The sequence below is a fragment of the Excalfactoria chinensis genome, chromosome 1 (assembly GCF_039878825.1).
Source record: "Excalfactoria chinensis isolate bCotChi1 chromosome 1, bCotChi1.hap2, whole genome shotgun sequence".
Classification (NCBI taxonomy): domain Eukaryota; kingdom Metazoa; phylum Chordata; class Aves; order Galliformes; family Phasianidae; genus Excalfactoria; species Excalfactoria chinensis.
The window spans coordinates 62,132,743-62,159,559 of NC_092825.1; the positions used below are offsets into that span (position 1 = coordinate 62,132,743).

The window sequence follows — 26,817 nt, forward strand, 5'->3', positions numbered from 1 at the left end:
CAACAGAAAACCACACACACACACACAAGAAAAAAACAAACAAACAAACAAAGAACAACCACAACAACAAAAACCCCAAGTTGTGCAAAAACATTCCTTCCTGCCTACATTTAGTTATCTCCACCTTAGGTTGATGGATAGAGCTTCTTGTACTGTTAAGCTATGCGCTTTCTTACACATTTTGCATATTTCTCAAAACTTTATTTGAAGAAGGAGAAATATATTCCAGGGACTTGAAATATCCTAGCCTCTAAAAGCCCCTCCACATCTGCTGCTTACCATGGGGAGTTAAACATAAAGAACATCAGTCAAAGGATCCTAAGAACTACCAGAAAGTGTTTATTAAATCCAGTTATTCAGTAAAGTTCCCTACTGCCTGATGATGTAAGCTGAAGGAAACCAGAGCAATTCAGAGCCCTACCTTACAGCTGGGACAGATAGATGCTCATTTCCTCTGTTTCCTCTTAGATACGATTTCAAAGTTCTACCTTGCAACACCTGCTCTTCTCAGTATGTTCCACTTCATGGCTAGGAAGCAATCTGTCCTTGACAAGTCTGCCAGTAGAACTCAATAGCCCTTTCACATTCTTCAGCACAACACACTCTCAGCCAATCTCTCCACACACTAATTTCTACAGCAATGTTAATCCTCTCAAATGTATTTCTTCATTAACTCGATTCTTGGCAAATTCATGGACATGAACTCCTTCCATAGCCACCCTTACATTTCCAGTCTTTAAAAGACTAACACATTATTGTACTGTTCCTGGAAATACTTAATTTAGAATTAAGTGTAATTGATCAGCAACTTAGACAATTGATTCTGTTTTATAGTTTGTATTTCTGTTTTGTTTAAGGGTGTGTGCTCCTGCTGTGTTCAGTCATCAGTATCTAAATGTTTGTAGAACAAGCAGGGAATAAGGCCATACAGATCCATGAATGACTGGTCCTGTTTGACCAACTTCATTTCCTTCTATGACCAAGTGACTGCTTAGTGAGTGAGGGAAAGGCTTTGGATGTAGTCTACCTAGACTTCAGGAAAGCCTTTGTAACCTGTCTCCTACAGTATTCTCCTGGGGAAGCTGGCAGCCCATGGCTTGGACAGGTACACTCTGCTGGGTAAAGAACTGGCTGGAGGGCTGGGCCCAGAGAGTGGTGGTGAATGGAGCTAAATCCAGCTGGTAACCAGTTATGAGTGGTGCTCCCCAGGGGTCAGTATTGGGGCTGGCCCTGTTTAAAATCTTTGTTGGTGACCTGGATGAGGGAATCAAGTGCACCCTCAGTAAGTTTGCAAATGACACCAAGTTGGGAGGAAGTGTTGATCAAGCCCAACAGATGGATCTGGACAGTCTGAATCGATGGGCTGAGGCCAGTGGAAAGAACTTCGACAGTACCAAGTGTTGGATCCTGCACTTTGGTCCCATGCATCACTACAGGTTTCGGGCAGAGTGCCTGGGGTATTAGTCAACAGCCAGCTGAACAAGAGCCAAGAAGGCCAATGGCATCCTGGCTTGTATCAGAAACAGTGCTGCCAGCAGGAGCAGGGAGGTGATAGTTCCTCTATACTCAGCACTGGTGAAGCCACATTTTGAGTACTGTGTTCACTTTGGGCCCCATCACTACAAGAAAGACACTGAGGCCCTGGAGCGTGTCCAGAGAAGGGCAATGAAGATGGTAAAGTGTCTGGAGTGCGAGTCTTGTTAACTGGGATCATTCAGTCTGGAGAAGAGGAGGCTCAGGAGAGACCTTATTACTCTCTACAACATCTTAAAAGGAGGTTGTATTAAGGTGGGTTCTCCCAGGTAACTAGTGATAGGAAGAGAGGTAATGGCCTTCAGTTGCACCAAAGGAGTCTCTGTTCAGTTATTTTAAAAAGTTATTCTCAGAAAGAGAAGTTGAGCACTGAAAGTGTTCAAGAAAAGGGCAGATGTGGCATTGAGGGATGTGGTTTATTGGTCATGGTGGCTGTGGGTTGACTAAATGATCTTAGAGATCTTTTCCAACCTTAATGATTTAATGATTTTACAGCAAAATATGCTTATACAGCTTTGCATTTTCTCAGAAATTTTGCGTAAGAGTTTATATCCCATATAAGTCTTTTATGCCTTTTCTTAATGTGCTTTATTTAGACTGTAGTACATGTGATATGTCAAAAGATGAGCAGCAAACAAAGAATGCAGTCCCTATATCTGTCCTCTTCTGCTCCTCAGAGTTGGCAGTAGGATTCTGTTGCTTATTGTACCAGTCCCTGCATTTCACTAGTGCCTATCACTAGTGACACATCAACTGGCTGTACAGATTTTTCTTCTGGTGCTAAAGTCAATGGTCCTGAGTTATTTCCCTCACTTGGGGCATCAGAAACATCACATTGCCTCTCATTCGATTACTGAAGACATAACAACAGTGACTGCTTTCACCGCCCTTCAAAGCACGAATTACTGCAGGAAAAAAAAAAAAAAAAATCATTTTGATTTCTGTTTGACTGGGAAGATTATTAAGTGTGTGAACTGAATAACAAGAGAGACAGAATGATGAATACCAGTTGTGTTCCTGAGGTTGCTTTCCCCAGCTGGAAAATACTTTTTTATCACATTTGGTCAAACAGAACTGAAGGTAACACAGTCCAAGATTCTACATCAAAGAGATGCAAATGTGTAAATCATTACATTGAATTTACTGTGGGGCATTTGCACCACAGTTTAAAACCACTTTACAACTCACACTGCAGTTTCTGTGAGTAAAGATCACAGAATCACAGAATCACAGAATTATAGGGGTTGGAAGGGACCTCTAGAGATCATCGAGTCCAACCCCCCTGCCAAAGCAGGCTCCCTACACCACGTCGCACAGGTAGGCGTCCAGGCGGGTCTTGAATATCTCCAGAGAAGGAGACTCCACCACCTCCCTGGGCAGCCTGTTCCAGTGCTCCGTCACCCTCACCGTAAAGAAGTTCTTGCGCACATTCGTGCGGAACTTCCTATGCTGGAGTTTCAGCCCATTGCCCCTAGTCCTGTCCCCACGCACTACTGAAAAGAGACCAGCCTCGCCACTATAGCTCCCACACCTCAGGTATTTATAAACCTGGATCAAGTCCCCTCTCAGCCTTCTTTTCTCAAGGCTAAACAGACCCAGTTCCCTAAGTCTCTCCTCGTAGGGGAGATGCTCCAGGCCCTTCACCATCTTTGTGGCCCTCCGCTGGACTCTTTCCAAGAGATCCCTGTCTTTTTTGTACTGGGGAGCCCAGAACTGGACACAGTATTCCAGATGAGGCCTCACCAGGGCAGAGAAGAGGGGGAGGATCACCTCCCTTGACCTGCTGGCTACGCTCTTTTTAATGCACCCCAGAATGCCATTGGCCTTTTTGGCTACAAGGGCACACTGCTGGCTCATGGCCAACCTGTCGTCCACCAGGACGCCCAGGTCCCTCTCAGCAGAGCTCCTCTCCAGCAGGTCTTCCCCCAACCTGTACTGGTGTATGCAATTATTTCTACCGAGATGCAAGACTCTACACTTGCTTATGTTAAACCTCATCCGGTTTCTTACTGCCCAGCTCTCCAGCCTGTCCAGGTCTCTCTGAATGGCCGCACAGCCTTCAGGCGTGTCAGCCAATCCTCCCAGCTTCGTGTCATCAGCAAACTTGCTGAGGGTGGCCACTATCCCCTCATCAAGGTCGTTGATGAAGATGTTGAACAAGACTGGACCCAGCACAGACCCCTGGGGGACGCCGCTAGTCACAGGCCTCCAGCCAGACACCGCACCGCCAACGACAACCCTCTGCACTCTGCCAGTCAGCCAATTCTCGATCCACTTCACCGTCCACTCATCTATCCCATACTTCCTCAGCTTTGTTATAAGGATGTCATGGGGGACCGTATCAAAAGCCTTACTGAAATCAAGGTAGACTACATCTACCGCTCTCCCCCCGTCCACCCAGCTAGTGACATCTTCATAAAAGGCCACCAGGTTGGTCGAGCACGACCTCCCCTTGGTGAACCCATGCTGAGTACTCCTGATAACCTCCTTTTCTCCCAGTTGTCTGGAGATGGCATCCAGCACAAGCTGTTCCATCACCTTCCCTGGGACAGAGGTGAGGCTGACTGGCCTATAATTACCCGGGTCATCCTTCTTGCCCTTTTTGAAGACTGGGGTGACATTGGCCATCCTCCAGTCTTCAGGCACCTCCCCAGTTCTCCAAGACCTTTGAAAAATTACAGAGAGCGGCTTAGCAATAACCTCTGCCAGCTCTCTCAGCACCCGCGGGTGCACCCCATCAGGTCCCATGGATTTATGGACATTAATGTTTCCTAAGCACTCACGGACCACCTCTTCCCTGACTAAAGGGAAATCTCCCATTCCCCAGATTCTCTCATCAACCACCGGGGACTGGGATTCCTGGGGGAGAGCCCTTTCACTAAAGACAGAGGCAAAGAAGGCGTTCAGTATTTCCGCCTTCTCAGCATCCCCCGTTACCAGAACACCCAACAAGATGAGCCAGTAGTGTTCTCTATCCTGTCTCCCATCTCTCTGCTGTGCACTCCCATTGATTATTTTTCACTTTTTGGGTCTTCTGCAAACCTCTAACTTGTCAAATAGGCAGAAATCTAATGCACACACACAAAAACCTGTTTTCCACGTAGTGAACTGATTTGAACTACTGAGTGGTTGAACAGGTGTCAGGAATAAGCAAAGAAAGTAGAACAAAGAACTTGAGAAGAGAGGAGAAAATGAGGATGAAAGCAAAGTTATCTCCTTCTGTGAGCATCCGCCAGCATTTCTTTAGCCAATAGCAAGATGAGAGAAAGCTTACGCTGCAAGAATATTCACACGGGCTAAATTTTGTAACAAACCACTTAGGAAGCTTGCATGGGCCAGGTGAGACAGTATTTATCCAAAAGTTTGCCCCTCTGGTTCCATTTCACCTACCAGCTATAACATAAAAAACTGCACCCGAATCCTACTCATAATATCCACTGAACTTTCAGGGAAGAAGTCAATGAAATCCCTTTTACAAGATCTTATTCCTTCATCTTCTGCACTGAATTTGGAATACATTTATGCAGACTAAGAAATTAGTTAGCAGTAACATCACAACTCTTCCAGCCACCTCCACGACCTCCTTTCTCTCATCACCAGCAACCAGAAAGACCAACAGAAATCAGATAGCCCATTTGCAGAAGGCAGCAACTTTGCAAAGTGCATAAAGAGCTAAAGAGCACGATACAGATGGTTTTGCTACGGGCTGCAATTATAAACTAAATGTATGAAGCATAGGAATGGAATGTTGTTTCTGCATTAGATATTGAAAAGGGGGAATTGATCTGAAGAAGTAGAGCACAATGTATTTGTATTTTGTAACTTGTCCTTAGAAATAACTGATTTGAAAAAATAGAAATACCATATATATATATTGGTAGCATATTTTAGAAAATATAGTTGCTGAATTATACAATTAATTCTTTCTTGCAAAACTGCAAAAGTTTTTAAATGTTACAAATAGTATACATATAGTATTATGGACTAGAAAGCACGCTGTAGGGCTATTCTGTTTGGATAAGTGACGCTCAGCAAAAGAAAAACAGACTTAACAAAAATCAAAGAAGTCAGTCTCTACAGAAGGCAGGGTTGCCTTGCTCTGTGGGTAGGTTGGGATGCAACAGGCAGGCGTCAAGATATTCCCCTCTATTCTCCTTTCTATGCAAAGACAAGCAGATGTCCAGAAATAATGACCAAGTCTTGAATGAGCAAATGTGAGAAGTTAACTAATTATAAATATATGCTTAGCTAGCAAAAATTTATGTCCATTCAGTATCTGTATGTTTAGCTGAAAGTAAGGAAGATTGTGAACCTAAAGTACTCAGACAATGAGGAACCAGGGTAGAAAGAGATAAGCATCGGATAATAGGGCATAAAAGATATAACGCTTTTTTCTCTGTGCTCTCCTGCTTGCAGGAAGCCTGCCATTGCAATTGCAAATGAAATCTGCTTTATCAGAGATACCATCCTGATAAATTATCTGGATATTTCCAACAGAAGGACAGTGGATATAATTTAACCTAAAATAAAAAAGCACACATCTTGTGTGGATCAGAGTAGGCATAGGCTGTGTGGCTGACAGCAGACAGGCTATAGGTGAGGTGAGAATTTAAACCTATTTGCACTACACTAAATCCACAACCATGTTACAGTTTTTAAACAACATTTCACCTTAATTAACAAAGAAAAAGGAAGGGATAAAAAAAGGATACATGTGGATTTCAAAGTCTTGGAAACAATATTCCGCCAGCTGCCTTCCCCAAGTCCCAGTGGACCATCTTATTTTCAGTGTAAAACACATCATTCATTTAACTCATCTTAGTCATTTGGTTAAACAGATAAGTTCACATCTCATTTACAAGACAGATTAAAAATAATGAGGTAACTAATTATTAGCAGAGAGCAAACAGAGTAGAGCTTTTAACTAATTTATCTTAGTAGTTGCAAAAAGTGCTTTAAAATGTTTGACTAAGCACAGTTCAAACTGTTTCCGAAATGTAAATACAATAATGTTGGATTGAAACAAAGGAAAGGAAAAGATTCTTGGGGCAAAACAATCAGTTACTTACAGTTTAGAGCAGATTTTCAGAAGAAATGACGGATACTGCACACTTAAACTTTGGCTTTTATTCTGAAGAGTTAAAAATTAACCCAAGTATAATTAATTGCAGAATTTTTTCTTTTGGCAGTTCCAGATGTTCATTTCTGAGTACTCACACAGATACAAAAGTCACAGGCTAAAAGAGTGTATAGATCTATGTACGTTTACAGGATGAGGCAATGTTCAAGCAAAGGATGACAAGAGGTCAGGCTGAAAGACAGAAGTAAGTCTGAGTTTCTCACACGTGGGGAGGTTGTTTAAGCTGGGTTATTAGATGGAAAGCAGCACAGGCATAATCACTGGCTATGTTTTGCTTTCTTGGAATTATTTGGAAGAGAGTGTATCTCTTTCCAGGTGGCATAAAGCACTTATCTCTGAAGAACAGTGGCATAATATCACTCTCCCCAACGTCTCCAGCAGGTCTTCTGTGTTTCTTCTTAGTATAATGTCTTCCTGGATCAGTTTTTGAAGTATTTAATTTTGACTATGTACTGAATAAGTTAGGTGTTGTCAGTTCTGAAAGGAAGCAAAGATCCTAATAACTAGGCACTTCAATATTCATGAGGGTCACCCTTGCTTTTAGGATGGTAGTTGGGTGACGTCAGTGCACTGTGCAGAAGAGAGGTACAAAACTGCCCATGGTCACACACTGCTGGGGCAGTGCTGCATGCTGGGTGCTGCTAGTTATTGATTAGTGGATGTTATGAAACCAAAGAGTGGAAGGCCATGTGACTGTGATCAAAGCAGGCAGACATCAGACATGGACTCAGGAGAGACACTCTCAACTAGTGGTGCTGAAGCATGCTTCCCCCGTGGCCCTAAGTATCTTGACGGCATACTTTCATGTATGTTTCTCACACAGGAATGCATCTGAAAAAGCCTGAATGCAAGGTCTGCAAAGTCTGGTGAGGCTGGGATTGGAATTGAGTACCTGGCTTTGAGCACAACATCCTCAGACAAGGCTTCTCAGCTTTCTTCTAGCTGGAGAAGCACCCAGTGAAGAAGTCTCCCTGGACTACAATATGCCCCTCAAGGTTTGGCAGCTTGAAGTGGGGAAACAGCAGACCAGCAAGGTCTCACATACTTAAAAGCATAGTGCTGTACGGACAAATGTTTTAATTCAAGTTACTAGTAACATCCTCTGCCTTTATGCCATTTAGGCCCGAGTAAATACCTTCTCAGTTGGCACACTCTAGAAAATTTCTCAAGAAAAAATCTACTAACATTCTTCCAGTGTGAGAAAAGCTTCATTCTCCCTCAGAAAACATGCATCTTACAAGAGTTACAGCCCTGCTTTCTGTTCTTTCTTCATGATGGCCTCCAAATTACACCTGATTTCTATCTGTACTGTAATTTTGCTTATACAGTATAACTAAAATTCAATATTCTGCTTCTACCATTCATTTCCTTAAATTAAATTCTGAGGTAAAATATTATTTCCCATTAAGATATTTTGAAGGTTTTCTTGCATTTTATATTTTCCTCACATACCTATTCCTTCTTACAGAAAATACTGCTTTTTATTTGCAGAAGGCAGTACAATGAAAGAGCAAGACAGAACGGAGGTAGAAAATGGCTGAGTATAAAGCTGCCTTAACTCAGTATGATAATCCTTGCTTCTCTAACACAACGTCTAAAGGTGATGAAGGATGAGGATACCGCCCACCCAAACAAAAGTTCTTCAACAGTGTAAGTCACTGTAAGTCAATGGCTTTGTAGTATTCATTCAACTGCAAAGTGTCTTCTCTTTTGTACCAACGCTGAGTACAGCAGCCTTCTGTGCATGGCTATGTCTTGTTTTATATAAGACAGAAGTCCTGGTGTCATTAAAGCATTACTTCTGTTTTTATATTAAAAATATCAAAACTTCAGTAGTCTAATTGGAATAATTAGCTGTGAAAATCTGACTGCAAGTAAGCAAAAGAAGTGGTTAGGAAAGTGCATTTAGAACTTGATACCATTTATTGTAACCAATTACAATTACCAATTAGAAAGCAGAAATTTACATCCCAGTTTAGTTGATCTTTCCCCCATGCTAAGCTATTTCAAGAGTTTAGTATTCCCTTCGTCCTTCTCTGATTCCACCAGTTCTGAAAATATTTCATATCACAAATACAAATTCCACATATATTTTAAGCAAGGTTCTTTGCAGAGAATAAAGTGGTCATGATTTTGACTACAGAGATCCCTTTTTTCAAATCATTTTATCCATCATGCTTATTTAAAAGTATCTATGTGACAAGTACTCTTTCCTTTAGAAATAAAAATAATAATAATTAAATATATATATATATATAAAGCATAAGAAAAAGAAAGAAAATACTATCTTGTCAAAAGCTGAAATACCTTCTCATGATGGTAGCTTTAATTACTGCATACTTTATCTCAGTTGACTTTTGTAGTTTAACAACTCACGTTTTCAAACATTCACATTACCCATTCCAGAAGATCTCTTCTTGTATGTGCTACCCAGTTTGATCAGTTCAAACTAACGTATTTGCAAAGAGCTTTAAAATAGGGACCTATGTGCTGAACCTTCCAAAAAGTCAAAGAAAATTAACTTACTGATGTGATTGGGTATGAATTGAGTTTATATTCAGATGAAAAATGAGGAGATAGATGTTTCAAGGACATAATCCTCTGGATACATACATGTGCACATGTGCACGTACACTACTTGAGTCAGGAGAGGTTTAGGTTAGATATTAGGAGGAAGTTTTTCACACAGAGGGTGGTGACGCACTGGAATAGGTTGCCCAGAGAGGTTGTGGATGCCCCATCCCTGGAGACATTCAAGGCCAGGCTGGATGTGGCTCTGGGAAGCCTGGTCTGGTGGTTGGTGACCCTGCACGTAGCAGGGGGGTTGAAACTGGATGGTCATTATGGTCCTTTTCAACCCAAACCATTCTATGATTCTATGATTCTTACCAATGAGTCTTACCAAGAACAGTTTGCATTCATGAAAGATTGACACCAACTTTTTCTTTGGCAGTGTTCTGTTTCTCTATGGCACTATGAGAAGGGAAGTACTAACTGAAGTATATGAATCCTGGCTTCATAAACCGAGGATCTTAGAGACTGTTGCTTACAAATCAACAAATGCTATATACCCATATAATTAGCTGTGCAGCCCTAGAGGAAAGCAAATGCCTTTTACTAAGAAAGTCAAATAGATTATTCCACTGAAAATAGTGTTTTCTCAGAAAAGAAAAATAGACTAAAAGTACATCTATTTATTTGATATTTTAGCTGCCTGTGAGTGCTACAGAGCTTTTATATTTTCTCAAGTTTTTTGAAAGCTGAAGGATGTCAAGGGGACATTTTTGTGGTAAGTGCATGTTTCAGTTTTAAAGTAGATAATTGAAGAATACTTTGTATGGACTGCGTGTATAAAAACAAGCCTGAAGGAATACATCTCTAGGGGCCATACTTGAGCACTTTGGTGGCTGGACTCCCTCAGTCTCTGTACATTTTCAGAGGTTGGATGTGCTTGTGTGCCACTGGGAGGCACTCACTGTGCATATCTTGACCTTATAACTTGCTTTTATTTCACCTCGGGGGCTTCAGCAGGGGGACTGAGACACCGTCTGAAGGTGAGAAGTCAGTCCCAGCTCTTTCCCAGGTGTCAGCAACATGCACACATTAAATTCCACTCCAAAAAAGATCAGAGCAGAGATTTGAAATTAACATGAGTTCATAAATGTACACTCTTTAATATTCATTAAGTTCATGTAAAATTCAGTGAGCATGGAATCAGTATTTTTCTCTACTGTGACTAATTTAAGGATAATACAGTATTATAGAACATCTCTGGTTTCCTGGAGTATTGAATTCTCATCTACCCCTATCTCATTTGCACTGAGTTCACTGCTTACTGTATTATTACCACTTGAGAAATTGGGAATTTACATTTCTTCTATCTGGACAGATCTTGTTTGAGGGACACTCATCATTCTAGTGCTCCAATAAAAGGAAAATACCTGAGAGAGTAAAATATTTGTATAGAATAAGGTATACTCTATTCTTAACAAGTAATTTTGTCAAAGATCCTCATATAGACTCTCTTGATAAGTACTAGAGACAGACAGATATTTCCAGAGAGCAATTTATCTGCTCTTAAGACAGCTGTCTAAAATGAGTGGGAGGAAATGGTCTCTGGAGGTGCTTCTCATCCTTTTCATTCAAAAGCCTGAAGAGCTAGCTTAGTCTAGATAACTAACTTTTAGACAAGTAAAAATCAGGTCAAATGACACCTATCCTTAATCTCTCTGCTTCTTATGTCATTATAGGCCTATTCCTCTTGGCCAAGGATCAAAAAAGCCTGCCAGCCAGTAGCTCCTGTCTAAGGTCAGAACTTCTTTACAATTGCTTGTGGAAGAAGCTCAAGTCAAAGTGCAGATTTGCTGTAAATTTTCAATTAAAAAGCAAGAACAACTAGTGGTCTTAACCTAATGTTATAAATAAGATTAATTATCTACTCAAGATACACAAGTGACTTTTGGCCTCTTACACAGACTGGGACAGTGGCCATCTATCACTAGTTGCATCCATCTAGTTGCACAGCCATGCAATTTTCAGTCAAATGGAGGCTAATAGAGACAACTTCTAACAGGGACAACATAGGATTTTCTTTGTTGTCCTCTGGTCTTGATGCAAACTCCAAAAGCTTCACTGCAAAATTAAACCTTTGAAACTGAATCTGAAAACCACACAACTTTTCAAAATGTTGTTTTTGCTTTCAGCTGCTTATACAGGTCATAACATCTGCATAGATAAAATAAACCTTCTCCCAGTATTTTTGGAACCTACTTCCTCAGAAGATAGAGATGAAGAATGCAAAAATAAAGAAAGATATAATAATTTAACAGTGCATTCTTTAATCAACAATGTATTTATTCTAACAGTGGTTATACTAGACTGAGGTGCACTCTGGGGAGCCAAAGAATCTTATTATGCTGGCCAATGAAGAGATCTACAAATGAGAGCTTGATTTACCTAAGCTAGGCAGGAAAGGACCCAGCTGTATTTAAGAAGTAGAGCATTTTTTTTTACTGCAAATACAGAAACACGGAGATGTACAAGACCTTCTGTCCATTTTGTGCCTAAATTCAGAATTAGTTTGAACAAAATGTGCCACATTCTTTAATCTCACCTCATCGGAGCGCATTTGTCAGCTACAGACTAGATGAAGACTCAGATCCGCCTTCCATCCTTGACTCTAACATTGACTCTGTGCATTCCTCTTAAAATCAACATCATCTCAGTTTTTCCCCTGTAACACAAGAACAACACACAGAAGTCATTTATAGCATGCATTGATACATACATGGAGATAACATTGTCTATGTGCAATACACTCATGGTTGTCTGATTTCATAATGAACTATATTAATTTAAACTGAGAAGACTGTCATAACCCTGTTTCTTTCTTAAGAAAGCAGTTTTCCACATTGATTTCTGTACGTATGAATGTGGGGTTTCTTGGTTTTGATTTAGCAAAACAGGTTCAGGTCTTTCAGGCTCGCGGCAAACTTTAAAAGGACATAAAATTCTTCATTCTCCAGAAAATCCAGGGCTGGACAACATTGTGTTATACAAACTTCTATTTTTAAACATTAGAAAATGTAAGTATTCAAAATGTCAAAACAGCTTTTCAGAATAAATTAACTACTTAAAACAAAATGCTGACGATATGCTTTTGGGCAGTACCTCCTTTTAAAAGTACAGAGGGATTTGTTGTGTGTTCAGGTTGTCAGCTTTCCACTAACAATCCATATTGGCTCATGAACATGCTTTCAGAGAAGTTAAAGGAACAAATGTACTGTAGGTTGACTGGCAGTTCAAAGGCTTCAAAGACTCTCTGGAGCCTTTTCCGCTGAAAGAATGACATTAACTATGATTCATCAATCAGTGGTTTATGTAACCTGATAGCACTTCACTTTTGCTATCCATCAAGTCCCCAAGTTTCTCGGTGTGTGATAATACTCTTTGTGTGCAGAGATACCATCACAAAGCTGGTTAGATAGCAGTTACTAGAAAATGCTTAATGCTCCTGACCTTCAAAGTGAGCTCTGAATGTGGACCTCAGTCCTAAAAGGTAAGAAAAATCCTCATCTAAGAGGGGAAGCTCTAGAAATATGGGTGATGTTTCTGGTAATTGGACACATATCTTTGCATCTACCTTTGAGCACAACTTTCTAACTACAAAAGCCTCATTTCTAAAAATATGAGCAATTTTCCTGGGATCTCCCTTTCTTGCTCAGAAAGGTTTAAGTTGCACTAAGTACACCTCCTCTTTTGACAAGGAAAATCAACTGACTTCAGAAAACTATATGTTTCAGATTTTGTCATTAAAAAGTTACTTTACCTCCATGGTGGCACTTCTTAATGGTTCTTTTAACATTTGTTTAATCAACCACTGCAAACTACTGCAAGTATTGTAAAAGGACAACACATAACGTAGAGTAGTAGTCCATAATGATTCATTATGCTATGAAGAATACTATGAGAGTTTATGACAACTGCTTATAAAACACTTTAAGAATGACTTAAACTTTTGTTGACATGGAATTAAGTGAACTGTTATGTTATGTTGATGTGGAATTACATATAAAACTGCCAAAGTTCCTCATTTTTTCACAATGTGTAAAATAAGCACAAACAATGTGTCAATTTAAAAGTTTCTGGACATGAAATTAGTGATTTCCAGCCTGGAGAAATGCATCAGGAAGGACTACAGTTCTTCTGGAAAGGGTAAAAAAAGGATGCTCACAGTCACTAGCATCATAATCACAGCCAGAGGTTTATCCCTGGCTATGAAGACCACCAATCTAGGCAACAGCTTACACAACACAAAGGGATCTGAACCCAAAAGATGCGACCCATTCTAAATAAGATTCAGTAAGTACTCAACACTCATGGATTTAAAACATTTAAAGTCCTTTAGTGTGTGCTTCTCTGCTCTTCTGCACAGGATTCTTTTTCGAATCAAATGCTGTGAAAAGATGCATTTTCAGCTTAGTCCCGTGAAAACTGTAGCATTTGTTGGCACAATAAGCGTTAATATGAAATTATTTTAATGTGTTGACAACATAAAATTTCCAGAACCTGATTTTCTTGTCTTGCAATAATAGAGTGTGTTCTGTTCTGTACTGGGTATTTGGTTCACTGAGAGCTTATTGCAGAAAGCATCACCTTTTGAATCAGCTACTTCACTTGTGGTATGTCTTCTGTCGTCAGGGAAGATCTCAGCCAAAAATGGAGTGGTGGGTAATCAGATGGAAAGAAGCAATATTTGGTGTAAAAGACATGACTATAACAGAGCCTAAATGCCCTAATCCTGGTACATATGCTGAGATCCTAATGAATTTTTTATGACTTCTTTGGTAGAGAGACAATTTTATGTACTGATTCACGCTCCCTGTGCATATCAAAGTCTTTTCTCATCTCCAAGTAGAATGAAAAGGTCAGGTCTTCTGCTCACACATACAACAATGCAAGAACACAGTAAATGCAGCCTTACTGCACTTCTCCTCGAAGGAGGGCTATCTTCTTTTACAGCTACATGTGTTGACATACCATAAATAAGTTAATTTATGTTTCATACTGTTGTCAACGAAAATCCTCCTACGTAAACTAGTACGCTGCATTTGCCCCTACAGAAAAATTATTACTTACATGACTGATTCCCAGTTCAGCACAACTCTCTCTTTAAAACAGGAGAGAAAATGCCACTATTAATAGCAGAGCTGTCAAGACAGCATCATCTGAAAGACTCAGAGTGTTTCAAGACAAAGCCAAATTGTCAATCTCTTGCTGCAGCTTGCAGAGGGAGGGAAAAAAAAGTCTGATTGTTGAAAGTGAAATAATGAAAAAGAAAACTTAGTTTAAACTTATGCACTGTATCAGGTGAGAAGGGCTGATGTGGTTCTGTGTAGATTTACCTTGAAAACCATCAGTTTGTCTTACTGATGAATGGCTATATTTGCTCTGTACTTTTTAGGTATGGAGGATAGCTCCTAGTCTCACAGCATCTCCTACAAACAGATGTCTATGCACTTTATAAGTTGTTGGAGTGGGGAAGACAGATTGGGATTTCTCACAGTAACACATAGTAAATCAGAAACAGTACTTCTTCATGGACCTAATTCCTTAATCTTTTTTGAAGTGCACATGCAAGTTTGCCTATTAATAAGAATCCATATACTATAGTACTGGTGGTATGTACAATATTATAGCAATATATCTGAAAGCTTTCTATAGATCAATACTTACAGAAAACTATGTTAATTAATGGCCATAGCAGATAGCAATGGATAGCTTAGGTTACGACAGAGGAAGAAGGGCAGTAATATTTCATGTTACCTAGTTGCCCTTAACACTGTCTAGTAAGTAACATTGATAAGCAAAGGAAAGTTCAGCTTCTTCTATTTCTGGAAATGAGTTGCAGGACAGGGAAAAAAATGTCAAGAATCTGAACTATTTGTTGTATTCCAAGGTGAATTGTTTGATGCAAACCAGTAGGAGCCCTGCAACTAAAGCTCTATGAAACGTAAGCAGGACTGGCATTAGGAAATATAACTCACCAATCACTACACTGTCAATTCTGACTTTTCTGATCTAAACACAGGATTTATTCCACTAGCTTGGGAAATTCTCAGCTATGGGAACTGATTCAGTACAAACTCTCCTGAGTTTATGGTCCAGGCAATCATTTCCATCATTATTCTGTCAATGATGTGACATGAGTAGCATAACACAACAGAAAGGCCAGATTTAAGGTGCTGTTGTCTATCCAAATGATTTCATTAGCTAGTCAGTTCCATGGATGGCCACCATTTCTGAATTACCTCAGGAGGGTGGCTGGAATGGATGATCTTAGGGGTTTCTTGCAACCTTGGTGACTCTATGATTCTACAATTAACTTTTCTCCATTAGCTCTTCTGCTGCTGCTTCCAGAACTCTTCAACAGAGTTAACACCAGTTTAGGTATCAACACAAAGAGCTGTTTGAGTTTATGTCATTGCTTAAATGGCCCATACCAAGTAGGAGTAACAAATGTTAATTTCAGATTAATGCCTAGAGCTTTTCATTTTCTGTTTTGATACAGTAGACAAACTAAACTATGAGTTATTCACTCATGTCTAGATCCTGGTAACTGAGCAACAGTGTAATTTACTGAAGATAGCCAACTTATACAGCAGAATGGCATCTAGAAAAGTGCATGTAGCGGGTAATAAGGTTTTTTCTGACTCTCACAAATAGAAAAGGGACATTCACTACAAAAAGACTGTAAGAATGCCATTAACATTAGTAAGCAAATATGAAATGCAGAAATTAAATAGCAGTCATTAAAAGTGGAAAATGTCTGTCCAAAAGGGGTCAAGGATAGACAAAGAAAAATAGTAAATGAGAAAGAGAGGCAGACAACCTTAAATGTCAGGTTACTGAGGACTTAAGAAATTAAAGCACCCATGATGGAACTCCTTTCACATACCTTTAGACACCTCTGGTGTAAACATCTATAAAGAAGCAAGTTTATAGTCAACAAGGAGAAACAGGCACAAATCTTCTGAGCTGTTTTAGAGTCCCACATGAGAAACACACACTAGAGCACTCTCAATACATCTCACTTTTAGTTCGAAAAATCACACTCCCCAGTACATAAGAGTGGCAAACACTTGAGATAGGATTGACTCCCTGTTCCTCTGCTCCCAGTGCATTACATCGCAGAGCACGTTCATCCTCTTGCAAGTCAAGACATTTACATTGGAAGTTTCCAGAACGGACTGGAGCATTGACATACCATATCCTCTGGGTTCCATGTAAACCTCAGCTCTGATGTCCTCTTACCCTCATATAGGCACAATATTTTAGACAATTATTTTTATGTGGACTTAAATGCCGGTATAAATACATACAATTATCATGTAACTATCCAGGATAGAGACTGTCCTGTGTTTCTTTCCTAAGAATACTCAGTATTTGCCTTAGCAAGATAACTTTTGTTATGCACAGAATATAAGGAGGGTTTTTTGAGATCAGGATTATGGAGCTTCACCAGTGTTAAAGATAGCATTGAAATCACTTCAATTGAGTGGTGCTAACTGCACAGTGCTTTGGGTCAGGTTCTTGACATTTCAGTCATGAATATTTGTAAGAGATATTCTGTGATTTCAGATTTGATTCTTTTTTGTGCGCAAAAGCACTACATCTGCTTCAAAGAACATGCAACAGAAGAAGTAACATCTTTGTTTTGTTAACATTACACCTGAACAAAAGCTGGAGAGACTTGTCACTGGCAAAATGCAATGTGACCCAGGAGAAATGTTATGGTCCAGAGGCATCATGAGCAGTTTCATTTCTATAATGCAGTCAAGAATACCTCCTTTACATAAAACATTAGGTGCTCCCCCTGACGGATGGAACTGGGGACTGAGATTTAATGTTTCTTTGAAAATCCTGTTTAACTTTTCTTATGTCCCATAGCTTGACTCAATCTTGGTACATCCTTTACGAGTCTTAAAAGTAACTGATTCTGAATAATGACTCAAATCTTCTAAAAGATCAGAACTGCATCTGATATATCCACAGCTTTCCAGGATCTGGAACAGCCTGTGGCTGCCTTTTCACAAGCATTGAGCATGCATGCCACTGCTGAGAGCCAGTGGGACACAGACATATTCCTGCTCCAGAATAAGGAATAATATTATTCCTCCAGATTATTAGAATAATTATTTTTTGGGAACAATTCTATCTCTATGAAATGGGTCTAATCATGTTTTCAGTTCAGGGGAATGAAATTACTTCAGTGATACAAAATGCCGCAGTGAAAATAACAGCAAAATGTTATTTCATTCCAGTCAAATGCTATAGTGAAAATATCAATAAGAGCTCCACAGAGAGATAAACTTGTCTCAGGGTCACACAGTACACACTGTCATAGTGAAGACATAGCAGAACTATTCTTACTTCTTGCACACTGGGACTGTCCATCCAGGCTGGAAGGAAAGGAATCTTCTGGGGAAAAAGAAAGAAAGCATGATTATTAGAAATAGCAAAATATTCAAGAGCAGAATCCCACTTTTTAAAACAACATTTTGTCACTTGCAAAAATCTTATTGACAGACTAGCTGTTGTATTCACTGTGAGAGGATTATATCCTGCCTAAATATCCTTTCTGCATTCAGCCCAAGTAGCACAGCTGACCAAAGAGAGGCAGCAGTGGGGCTTTGGTTATTTCACTACAAAATCTGCTGTTGCAGACTAAACTGACAAAGGTGGCTTCCAGTTAAGGCAATGCACTTGGCTCTGAGGCAGTTAGGGATTAACTCCTGTTGCCTGGCAGTACAGAAGATGCATGTGACAACGTCCTAGCACAGAAAACTTCAGCTGTGCTTCTGTGTCAACATCTTAACCCCCATAAGTGACTGAAAGACCCGTATTCCAAATGCATTTGGTCACCTAGATGTACACCTAAAGACAATCACTGTACTTGCCTAATTGCCACTGAAAAATCTGCAGTCAGGTAATTAATTTTGTTTTTCATGATCTAAAAGAAAAAAAATAAATTTACCCAGTCTCCTAGTCTCTTAAAAGCTGTATATTTTGTCTCTGAACTATACTCTGGGGGCACTAGAAATAAATGTGCACAGGCAGCCTTTGTTTCAGCATTTCCTAGCTATTTAATACTAGGTCTTTGCCTTCCCGTGAATACCATCTGAAACAATTTCCATGCATGAAACTATGAATTTACAAGAGCTGATAAAAGATTTTACATTAATAACAAGAGAATTTTCATTCATACTCATAGTTTACCAAAAAAATGAACATGATTTCTATGTTGTAACCCTGAATGCTCACACTGCCAATTTAAATCATTTTCCCTCTTTTCTTCTGCTTCTCTTAGCTTTCACCACTTCAAACATGTTTTTTCTATTTTGATCATCATACCGTTCTACAAGAAACCTCTTCAATATTGCCTGTTGTCTAATAAGTCTGTTGTCTTATATTTCAGTGATCCGATGTCTCATTTACTCCAGCTTTCCTTATAACTTTTGTTACCTTATTTAGCCCTTGAAAACACCCACGGGAATATTACCTCAGCATCTTATCACAACTGTAAAGCTGAAGCTACGATTCTGATGTGCACTATGCTATTATCTTCATGAAGGCATCCTGCATATGCTAGGCTAATATTTACTAATGTGCTAATGTAACGATGACCAAGCTGCCTCTGCTCCTCTCTGGGGCACCTTCTATCGATACAGATGGGAATTAATGACAGTCTCTCTCCGCTGCCTGATGTCAGAGATGAGAAAGGTGTGAACGGTATATAAGAGCTGTATTACTTGACAGCAAGGAAGGGGGGAAAAGGGATACTCCAGAGCTAGGTGCAAGCGTGGAACTGTGGCATGCACCCTTCTCACTAACGCAGGCGTGCTTCTCCAGTTAGCTCCCAGACCATTACAAGGTAAACATTTTCCCTTTTATTTCTTATTTAAGATGCAGTGCAATAGATGTGCATTTAGGAAAACACAATGTTTCTCATGATTAATCAACAGCATTTTTTCAGGAAAGGGCTAAAATGACTTCAAGGTAAATTGCACCTGGGACCAAAATTTGAGATCAGGACATGCCAGGAAATGCAAACCAGAGATGTGGGAAAGGACTGACACTACTAGATGGAAAACGAACGCTTATTGTTGAGAGCTTTCTGTCTGAAACTGCCTGTCACTAAACTTGTGGGGATCATTTCTTTCACTCTAACCTACAAGAAAGACCAGCTGCTGTTGTTTTAGGACAGAATGGTCATCAGTCACGGGATATGCTGAGGAGTATTTGGCAATGCTCTCAGTTCTCAATCATTTTTCTTTTCAGAAAGTTTGGAAGCAAAGATGTGCAACCTAAAGCTGTCAGTTTTCTTCATTGTACTTTCTGTCACACTGAGCTGTTTGGAAGCTACATCTATTGAGAAGTGAGTAATATGTAATCATATTTATTTCTGTATAGGGGTAACTTTCCTATTATTGCATGAATTGCTTTTACTTTCATGTCTCGAATAACATGAGCAGAAATAGAGCTATTCAGTATCACAGCGTATTTTATTGTTTAAAGATTACTATCTGTGACTGAAGATCTCTCTGATGGGACTTCCAAGAGGCAAGAATGGATACTGCCCATAATGTCACAGAACACACTCTCAGGACTTAGTGAGGAAACGCCGGAACAACCAGCACCAAAGACAAAAAGGTACTGATTTCTCATGCTTCTTCTTGATGCATCACAAGTAAAATGAAGTAAAATTTAAGCCAGTAATATTCTGTTGAGATTCTTCATGTCTGTTGTCATTTCTCAGGCAATCTTTAAAAAGATACTCTTTTTGTAAAAAGAGCCACTCTGGGCAGGATAAAAAGTAAATCCAGAGAAAAAAGTTGCACATCATTTGTTACTTCACAATTTATAGCTCTTTCATAACTGCAAAAGCTTGCAAATACTACATTACCTTGAGAAGTCAGGTCTATTGTAAGAGGTTTTTTAAATTTAAATGTCAATCTCCAAGCCTAAAGGAGAAATAAAAAGAAAACACATCCTGCTGAATAACAACAGTGCTTTGACAGAATAGAATTCTTTTAGAATTTAACTACTTCCTGACATTAAATAATATTTCATTAGTGTTACATGCCAACTTAAACATGGGAAGAATGAGAGAAAAAACTGACTCTGATAGAGTTTAAGTAGTCTGAAATATATACATTCATGTTTATAGAGCCCTAAGTCCAATTTCAGGTAAAGTTTTGAATATAAAATAACAGTTCAAAAAGTACTTGCAATTTCTGATAAATGATAAACAACACTGAATGCTCAATCTTGTCTTTCGAACAACACGCTTTCAATGACAGTACTGCTATAGATAGACTTGCTAAATATATGTAGAGTTATCTGTTCCTTTCTCTCTAAATTTAATTAAATATTATCTTATAACAATTTGATTACCTTCCAAAATAATAATGGAAGCTACCTGCATTTATATAATTATTGCTTTAAAAAATATATATAAATAAATTATATAATAAATATAAATAACAAATATATAATAAATTATATATACATATGTATATAGTAGTAATCAAAAACAAGGCATCATGTTTATGAGTGTGGTATGCCTTATCTGCTTTTTTGAGACCTCGGTATACAATCTGTTACTGGGTGAAGTGTCTCAAAGCACATATTCAACTATTGATCAGAAAGCTAAAAAGCTAATAGACATAATGGTTCCAACCAGTCTTCACACTGGTTAGAAATCTGGCAACTTCCTGAAGGAACTGGAGTTTTAAACTTGGAGTGGTCTGATTTGGTACCATTAAAGAAAAGGAGAACTCTGCCTCCACTGGCAAATAGGATTTCCATTATAAACAGTTGCTGTTTGAACCACATATGTTAAGGGCTTGATTAAAATCTTTTTAAATAATAGAAATACCAAGAAAAGTCTAAGAGGAGCTATATCAAACCCTATGCAAACATTTCATTAAAATATCGATTGCTTAAACATTGCTGCCTACTTGCTGATCAAAACTGATATAATAAAGACATTTCTTTCAGAATTGCTATCCCATCTGCATTCTTAGATTAGCACAACGAACTCTAAAAGAATAGGTGACATTTGAGATAATGGATTTAGTCAATCAATAGGAAAAAGTATTCATTGGTAATTGCTCAGAGTTTGAAACTAAAATTGGAACTCGTCGGAGTGAATTTCTATTGAAAACTGCAGTCTGCTCCATGCCACATTACTTTGAAGAAACCAAAGAAAATTAACAGTAATTCCACAAGCAATCAGCAATCAAGTATTTATGTGTGGAGGATTGGCTCTTTCAAGCCAATCATTGTTTAGTGTTTGAAACAAAAATCTAATGCTGTGTAAGTCCTACACGGTGTTTGTAAATGGTGGGTTACGACCATTAAATATTATTTTTAGATAAAGACTCTTCAATAGGCACTCTTTAAAGCCCTATCCAGAAAATGGTTACCTCCTACACAACAGTACGTTCAAGTTGATGATGATTTAACAAAGATGTGGCCCCTTTTTGTTAGTGAAGAAATCCCTATTTAGACAGAACTAGATCTTCAATGGTACTGAAGCCAGCAGTGGTTGGCAACACCTGCCACCTATGATAGATGGCACAGCTGGGAGAGCCTTCTGGCTCGATCCATTTAATGTGGTCTGGAAGATCACTGTTTGGTGAGAGCAGGGTACAGTTTGGAGGGAAGAAGAGAACTAAGTAAATGTTAGTAGTTGCCATTACATTAGTAATCCTCATGATATCAGCAAGAGCTCTAAATAGACTTAGAAGTTTAGCATAAAGGTAAACATTTAGTCATTGTTTTCACTTACTGTCTTAACTATACTATCATTACAGGTTTTCTAGATGTCATAAACTGCTATTCTGAATATCAATAAAAATGACATATGACTGTTAAGGTCTTTGCATTTAATAACCCCCATCATTAAAACTGATAATAGCATACAGTGCAAAAACTATGTATATTCAGGCACAAAGTAGGTGGAAGGAAGATTGTAATGTTCCTGTATTTGTGCACATATTAAAAGAACCCTCACATTAGCACAGCTCAAAAGCCTTTTAGAAGCAGCACACCTGATTGCTCATCACTTGACTTCATGACTTCACCTTGGTTCTTTTTCTTTTACATTAGTAGTCACCACCTGGAGAAACGGAAGTGCAACACTGCTACATGTGTGACACAACGCTTGGCTGACTTCTTAGTTCGTTCCAGCAGCAACATCGGAGCAATTTATTCACCTACTAATGTGGGGTCCAATACATATGGAAAGAGGGACACAGTTGGGCTTTTAAGCAGAAAATCCCAAAACAATACAAAGATTTAGGGTGTTTTAATGACTATCAATACAGTTCTCATTAGGAACTCAGTTTCTAATGTATCAATAACCTTTTGGTCATTTATTACTTGTACAGTCTTAACAGTGCCTTGTTTTCTTTGTGTACGTGTATGTAATTTATGCATGTATAACATCATGCATAGGCTATTGTTTCAAATCCTTTAAGAACTCCAGAAATCTGCTTGTCAAATTCCTTTGTAAAAAACAAAAACCAAAAACCAATAATAAATGGCAGAATAATTCCAACATTTTATTATTTTATTATTATTTATTATTAAAAGGCTAAAAAGATAAACACGATGTGTATGTCTTTATAGTCACAGTTTGGTGACAAGAAACCATTCATCTTAAGATAAACAAAAAACAGAATGGTAAAAGAAGTTATTTCCTAATTTAGGTAAAACATAAGAATCTCCTGTTTTGGAGATGGCTACAGAGCCTTTTTTTGCCCAACTGAAAGAACAATTAGATGAGATACTATGGTTGTATAGTATGACTATTAGACTAGTTAACTACCTGGTCCTTCTCCACCATCATGAGCCTGAAACTAGCACAGGTAGCAGAACTAGAAGAAGTAGCCTTGCAATATGGGTTTCTACACACTGTGAGGATGAGACTTTAAGAATTTATTACTCTTACTAGAAGATGGTATCAGCAAAAGGTAAGCATCATGAGTGCATCTTCATTTCAAATATGAATAAAAGGAAATCATTAAACAAGCTGGTAGAAATACCTTTCTTTGGGTATTCCTTTCCTTGAACTTAAGTAACAAAGGGAAAAGAAAAAAACAAATGGCAGTTCAGGTATCAAAATGTATCACAGAAGTAAACTTGCCTTCTGACTTACATACATTTCTACCAACATCCAAGAAAACTAGTTTAGAGATGGGCAGATCTTAACAGAAGTCTGACAGTGTCACTTTCTCCTACCTCAGTTCAGTATCAGTGCATGCTAAATAACCCTATTTGTTCCTTTAAAATGCTAAGTGAACCTTCATAGAGATAACATAACATTAATGGTTGTTTCATCCAGTACTTTCTCAGCGGAGGCTTCACTATCAGTTGGAAATATGACTGTTCAATTATGAAAAACATTCAGTAGAAGCTCAGTGCTGGAGAAGGAAAGTGAAATCTTAATTGTCATTGGTTCATTTGTCATAAAGAATGCCTCAAAATACAAATATACATATATATATATTGCAGAGTTTAGTATTAAATGGTACCTTTCCTTCATTTCACAAGTAATACATGGGAAAAAAAATAACTGCACAATTTTTCTGCTGTAAAACTGTTGCCAATTACTCTGTTGAGAAAAGTTTCTACCTTCAGCAGTGTTCTAATGAATATTTATTCCAAAAGTTACTGAGAAAACCATTCAGATGGTATTAAACTTGTATTTCTGCCAGCTTGAAATGGTTTCCATTCAAGCTATTTTTGAGATATGTTAGACAGTGGGTTTAAAGTGTTTTTCAGCTAGAATATTCACTTTTCAGTAAGCAAACAAGAAAATGACAGGATAGCTCTCATGTGTCACCATGATATTGTTTGTACAGAGGAGTAACCAGGAATCCTTACTGCAAGTGGGTGCTGATTTCTAGGCTAATCCCAGCCTGAAATGCGCACAATGCATTATGCATCAACTTTTGCTCTTCAAGCTGCCATAAGACAAAACGAAGCACAGACTATCTATGCTTAGTTGCAGGGGAATTGTATACATTACTTTCTGCCCTACGCTCTTCCAAACCTGAAAGGTTCAAGACTAAAATTTATTTATCACGTTTGCCTCCATTTGACAAAATCTTTAAAAATGTTACTCGTCTCCCAGACCAATGAACAAATAGGTATAGGAAGGAGATGTATCAATAGCTCAGAGAGGAACCATCTCACATAACTTCAACTAACCCGTTGTCAGCGCTCTCCTGCTACTTGGTGGAGAAAGATAGCTACATCCAATTTATCCCAGCTTAGACACCTATTTTAGGATGGGATGAATCATGCTCTTGAAAAGCCTCTGTTTCTTCACTGACAACAGAAAGTATCTAGACAATTAGCTAAAATGGGTACTTTAAGATGACTACAGCTAGATGGTATGAATCCAGCTTTCAGTTGGTACGAACGGTTCAACTTAAAAGAAAGTCTGGTACAGTGAAACACACACACACACAAAAACCTTCAGGCTCCAAATCATCAGACTGATCAAATTTCCCATTCTGAACTAAAGTAATAAATTCATCCACTTGGAGCATCTTGAGGAACTGCCTGCAGATTTGCACCCTTATACATACCTTTGAGAATGCAGCTCTGCTACCCTTCCTGCTCCAGCATAGTCAGCACCAGTTGCACCTAGACCAGATAAAGAAGAAACATCTAGTCATGGTAAGCCTGGATAAAATACTTAGCACCATAGTTGGAGATTAAGTCAGTACAAGAGATGGATTTAAAAAGAAAATAATAATAATAATAAAAAAAGAAGCATGTAATCATAAAGCCCCCCAAACAGTGTAAGTTCAGACATTGCAGAACACGAAGACTGTTGGGTGAAGCCTAGCTAAATAACAAACAAACAAACAACAATGACAAAAAACACCAAAACAACCAAGAAAGCCCCTTAAAATCACAATATGGTTTTATCTGGAACTCTGGGAAACTCAACATTTGCTGATAATCAAGTCTTCTGTGACTTTTTGCTCTTTTTCACTTCATCTGGATACTCCGCAGCTTTCAGAAAAGAGGCAAAAAAAGAAAAATAATAAAAGATGAAAATCAAGAATGTAAATTATGTGACAATTGAGGTTATTTTCCACTTAAAAAATAATAAGCATTAGATAACTGCTTAATAGAGGTTCCTGCTAGGTTCTCCTTAAAAGAAACAGAACAGGAAGATAGCATTTGTTTTCATTAAACTAGAGGGAGAGGAATAAAAATCATCTAACAAGAAAAAGTAACGTTTGATATATATATAATATATGTATATATATATATAATATGAATATCAGGAAAGTATTAAATGATGAAATATCCCCTAGTGGCTGATATTTCTAAGGAAATATGATCGTTTCATATGATCGATGAATTGAATTGTGGTAAGAACTCGATTTGTCTTCAGAAATCTTGAGCTAAAATTAATAAAGCACACAATGTTTGTGCAACATAAAATTCACTTACATTGAATAAGAACTTTTGAATGATTAGATTCAATTTGCATTAAGAAAATATCAGTATTTTTCAATAATACATAATCTTCTTGGAGATAGCTTCCAACACTGTGTTGGCAAAGCTTCTGTTCACTTCCAGTGGGACAGCGTGATTAGCAAGCTGTTCGGATTTTACTGAGTGATTTTCTAAAACTATTTAAAGCTTCATACATTGACAGCATGAGTAAAATCCATTTCCTGTAATGCACATTTTCAGTAGCTGTCGTCTTCATTTTCTAGACTTGTGCTGGGTTTAATTCAAGCAGCTCACATACAAATATAGCTTGATGGTTACCGTAGAATCCTTCTCTTCAGAGTAAGAAGATAAAGAACTGTTTCTGTCTAGCTTCATTATTATATAGAGAAGGGACTGCTCTACATACCTTTTGCAATACAACTAGCAAAAAGCTGTATTTACGTATGACACATCTCCTTGCTGTGCACAGAATATAAAAATGATGGTTGAAATAACTTGAAATAGAAGTTTCCCAAGGGAAATGACAACTTCTGTTTCAAACATCTTATACTTACCTCTATTTTTCCACACCTGATAAAAAGAATAAAAACAACAAAACAACTCTACAGAAAAATAGAATACGTTTGAATTATTTTTGAGGTCTTTGTATGCTTCACTAATCATAATCAAACACAGACCCAAAACCCACAGTTTAAACTAGACTTCGATTTAAGAACAAAGTCACTCAAAATCTGGATTCTGAGAACTATATAAACTGGTTTCCAGCTGCAACTGCAATGAAAATCAGATATCCTTAATTCAGTCAATTAACAAAGAAGTGTTTCTCTAACTAAAAACTGTCTTTGAATAACACTGTTAAAAATAATTCTCAAACTCAGAATGCTCATCATGCATGCCATCAAAAGTTGAAACTCATGACATCAGAAGCTGGCCAAAGAATGAGACAATGGTGATGACACAATAGTTAAAACTGCTCTTCATTATACCACAGTTTTTCAGCTTGAATGCTGAAATAATTGGACCTGAACAAATACATTTACATGTATTTAGTTATTAACAATAGGCTTGATCTGAATAACAACTATGCCATTAAG

At 38.3% G+C, this 26,817-nt stretch overlaps 2 protein-coding genes across 7 annotated transcripts in view; one reads left to right on the forward strand and one right to left on the reverse strand.

Annotated features, from left to right (window-relative positions):
- LOC140260410 (solute carrier organic anion transporter family member 1A2-like) overlaps positions 1–26,817 on the reverse strand; it is a 53,854-nt gene that overhangs the window by 19,001 nt on the left and 8,036 nt on the right. The window contains exons 2-7 of one of the 6 annotated variants that reach the window (XM_072352788.1): positions 24,838–24,895; positions 20,139–20,196; positions 17,606–17,650; positions 16,131–16,155; positions 15,484–15,596; positions 11,787–11,906 (exon numbers count right to left, since the gene is read on the reverse strand). In XM_072352788.1, coding sequence (XP_072208889.1) covers positions 11,787–11,801 — 15 coding nt within the window. In that variant the 5' untranslated portion in view covers positions 11,802–11,906; positions 15,484–15,596; positions 16,131–16,155; ... (1 more) ...; positions 20,139–20,196; positions 24,838–24,895. Of the gene's footprint in view, positions 1–11,786; positions 11,907–15,483; positions 15,597–16,130; positions 16,156–17,605; positions 17,654–20,138; positions 20,197–22,290; positions 22,361–24,837; positions 24,896–26,817 lie in introns of those variants that run through there. The other 5 variants (XM_072352762.1, XM_072352772.1, XM_072352754.1 and 2 more) reach the window with 5 other exon arrangements.
- Positions 18,998–24,989, forward strand: IAPP (islet amyloid polypeptide). The gene is made up of 4 exons (XM_072352809.1): positions 18,998–19,106; positions 19,514–19,610; positions 19,751–19,885; positions 22,349–24,989. The coding sequence occupies exons 2-4, from the start codon at positions 19,531–19,533 to the stop codon at positions 22,539–22,541; spliced, it is 408 nt and encodes a 135-aa protein (XP_072208910.1). The 5' UTR covers positions 18,998–19,106; positions 19,514–19,530; the 3' UTR covers positions 22,542–24,989.

What these genes read in the sequence shown, in the direction of transcription:
- IAPP (XM_072352809.1), top strand. Translation starts at nt 19,531, where the DNA reads ATGTGCAACCTAAAGCTGTCAGTTTTCTTCATTGTACTTTCTGTCACA. An exon ending in GAAGCTACATCTATTGAGAA is followed by an intron (nt 19,611 to 19,750) that starts GTGAGTAATATG and finishes TATTGTTTAAAG; the next exon opens with ATTACTATCTGTGACTGAAG. An exon ending in CCAGCACCAAAGACAAAAAG is followed by an intron (nt 19,886 to 22,348) that starts GTACTGATTTCT and finishes CTTTTACATTAG; the next exon opens with TAGTCACCACCTGGAGAAAC.